The sequence below is a fragment of the Chrysemys picta genome, unplaced genomic scaffold (genome assembly GCF_011386835.1).
Source record: "Chrysemys picta bellii isolate R12L10 unplaced genomic scaffold, ASM1138683v2 scaf802, whole genome shotgun sequence".
NCBI classification, from domain to species: domain Eukaryota; kingdom Metazoa; phylum Chordata; order Testudines; family Emydidae; genus Chrysemys; species Chrysemys picta.
Genome location: NW_027053509.1, coordinates 5779 through 7932, shown reverse-complemented (window position 1 = coordinate 7932; position 2154 = coordinate 5779). Strand labels below are relative to the sequence as shown.

The window sequence follows — 2154 nt, the reverse complement described above, 5'->3', positions numbered from 1 at the left end:
GCTCTTTCCCTCCATGTCTCTCAATAGCTCTGTTCCTGTCCCCTCACGAGCTGGCTGCCCTGTGGGTGGGCTATTTCCCTGGGCTGGCGACAGAGCCGGGCTCTGAAATAAAGCAGCCAATTTCCCTGGCACTTTCACACTCATCTCCCTAATTCAGAGAGAGTGGAAGAGAAAGAGTCATCATCTAAGGTGGGATTGGTCTCAGAGGAGGGGGCTTCTTTCTGTAGGGTCCCATTGCCCAGCAGAGGGAGTCTCAAAGGAGGGGCCTTGTTACTATTGGGGTTCCTCTGCCCTTCTACAGTGGGTCTAAACAGAGAGGCCTTAGTCCTCTAGGCGTCCCAATGGCCAGCTGGAGCTAGTCTCCGAGAGGCTTGTTTCCATGGGGTCCCATTGCCCAGCTGGGTTCTTACCCCTCTTCTGCACCAGGAGCCTGTGCAGCCAATATATCCCACCCCTGGCTTGCCGGCTGATGTCCTCGGCTGGGTGGGATACATGGAGACCCAGCTGCAGCACAAAGTCGCCTGCCATGGAGAAGTCGGAGGAGGTCTGGTGGAAGGAGGAGGAGAGGGGAATCCATCAACCTTCTCCCTTCAGCTCTCCAGCGCCCCTGGGCCAGAGCTCTGCTCCCACCCCTCTGTAGGAGGCGCTGGGCGAGAGGAGCGAGAGCTCTCTGCCCCCATGGGAGCTTGGAGCAAAGGGACCAGGGCAAAGGCCCTCTATGAGCACTTACTGCCTAGCTGCTCCAGAATAACAAGGGCCCTGAGGCCAGGCACAAATCTGCCAGCCCGTGGCCTATGGAACGCAGTCCCTTGCGGACCCAGGGGGACCAATTAGCCATGGGATGAGGAACTTGACTCAAGCCCTGACTCTGCAGGATGCTGGGGTCAAAGGTCACTTACGTCAAATCCAGGCAGGGAGGTGGCGAATTCGAGCAGGGCAGCGCTGCTCTGTATGGCCCTAGCTCTCTCCAGGGCCCTTTTTGATGGGATCCAGACATGGATGTGCTGCGGGAGAAGGAGGCAGGGGAGGGTCAGTGGGCAGGCGTACATGCTCTACAAACGAGCCTCTCCCGGTCCCCATGGGGCTTACACCTTGCGCTCAGGGTGGAACAGCTGACCCCTGGTCGCAGAGCTTGAAAAGGGGGTCCATGACACTGCCCACGTCTTGCTGAGCACAAGCTCATCGTCTCTCCAGGCTGGGACAATGGTCAGTCTTAGGGCTGGTCCGTTTGCCCTGAACCCCTGATCCATGAACAGCACGTCAGGATCAAGGCACATGCCCTGGACCCCAGCCCCCAGCTGCAAGGGCCTTGGTAGGATGGATGGAACGGCCGTGAGGACAATCCCTCCGGGAACTGCAGTGTCCCTAGGACAGAAGAGCTGATTCCCTGAGGCTCCTCCTGTATCTCAGGGTCTCCCTAGAGAGGAGCCAGTGACTTTTCTCAGAGGCCCATGTCCTGCATCTCACAGGGGTTTCAGTCTCTCAGTCCCCAGCCAGGCCTGCTGCTCACTGTTAGTGCTTAATGCAATCGGGCAGAGCGCTGGCTGACAGTCCCAGCTCCTTCCCCCTGCACTGGCAGCTCTGGGAAAGTGTGGCCGGCTGGGTCCAAGCTGGAAGGACACAATGGAAATGTGGCTCTTCTAATATCTCGTTTGCTGCCCTCCCACAGGGTTCAGGGGCAATTCCACCCCAGACCGTCCCATTCTACTCACCTCCAAGAGGTGCTGCAGCTTCTCCAAGCTGGGGGTCTCGCTCAGCAGGCCCCTGAGCATGCTGTCCAGGCTCTGCAAAAAGCTCTTGTGGAGAGCCTGCAAGAGGAGGGAGCACCCGCCAGTCAAGGGACATGGGGCCACACCAGTCAGGGGACAATTAGGAGGATTCTCTAGGAGCCCTGGCAAGACTCAAAAGGCACATCCTGGCCTCTCCCATTCACATCACTCCAGAGAGACTAAGCAAAAGTTCATGGCCGGATGCCTGCTGCCTCTTCAATCCTTGCTCTTAGCAGTTCTCTGCACAGCGCCTGGTACCCAGCAGACTATGGAACAGCCAAACTGCAGTGGGTGGGAAGTAGGATCCCCGGGAGAGTCCAGGCAGCAGAGCACAGAATGAGGAGAGGAGGGAAGGCTGGGATCAGCCACGGAGGGGTAATGCAAT

At 58.3% G+C, this 2154-nt stretch overlaps 1 protein-coding gene across 1 annotated transcript; it reads right to left on the bottom strand.

The window, feature by feature from the left end:
- Nucleotides 1-321: 321 nt before the first annotated feature.
- Nucleotides 322-1926, bottom strand: LOC135979388 (maestro heat-like repeat-containing protein family member 7). Its single transcript, XM_065579771.1, has 3 exons — nucleotides 1713-1926; nucleotides 900-1004; nucleotides 322-546 (listed from the first exon to the last, which is right to left on the bottom strand). Exons 1-3 carry the CDS (start codon nucleotides 1770-1772, stop codon nucleotides 322-324), a joined length of 390 nt encoding a protein of 129 aa, XP_065435843.1. The 5' UTR covers nucleotides 1773-1926.
- Nucleotides 1927-2154: the final 228 nt, after the last annotated feature.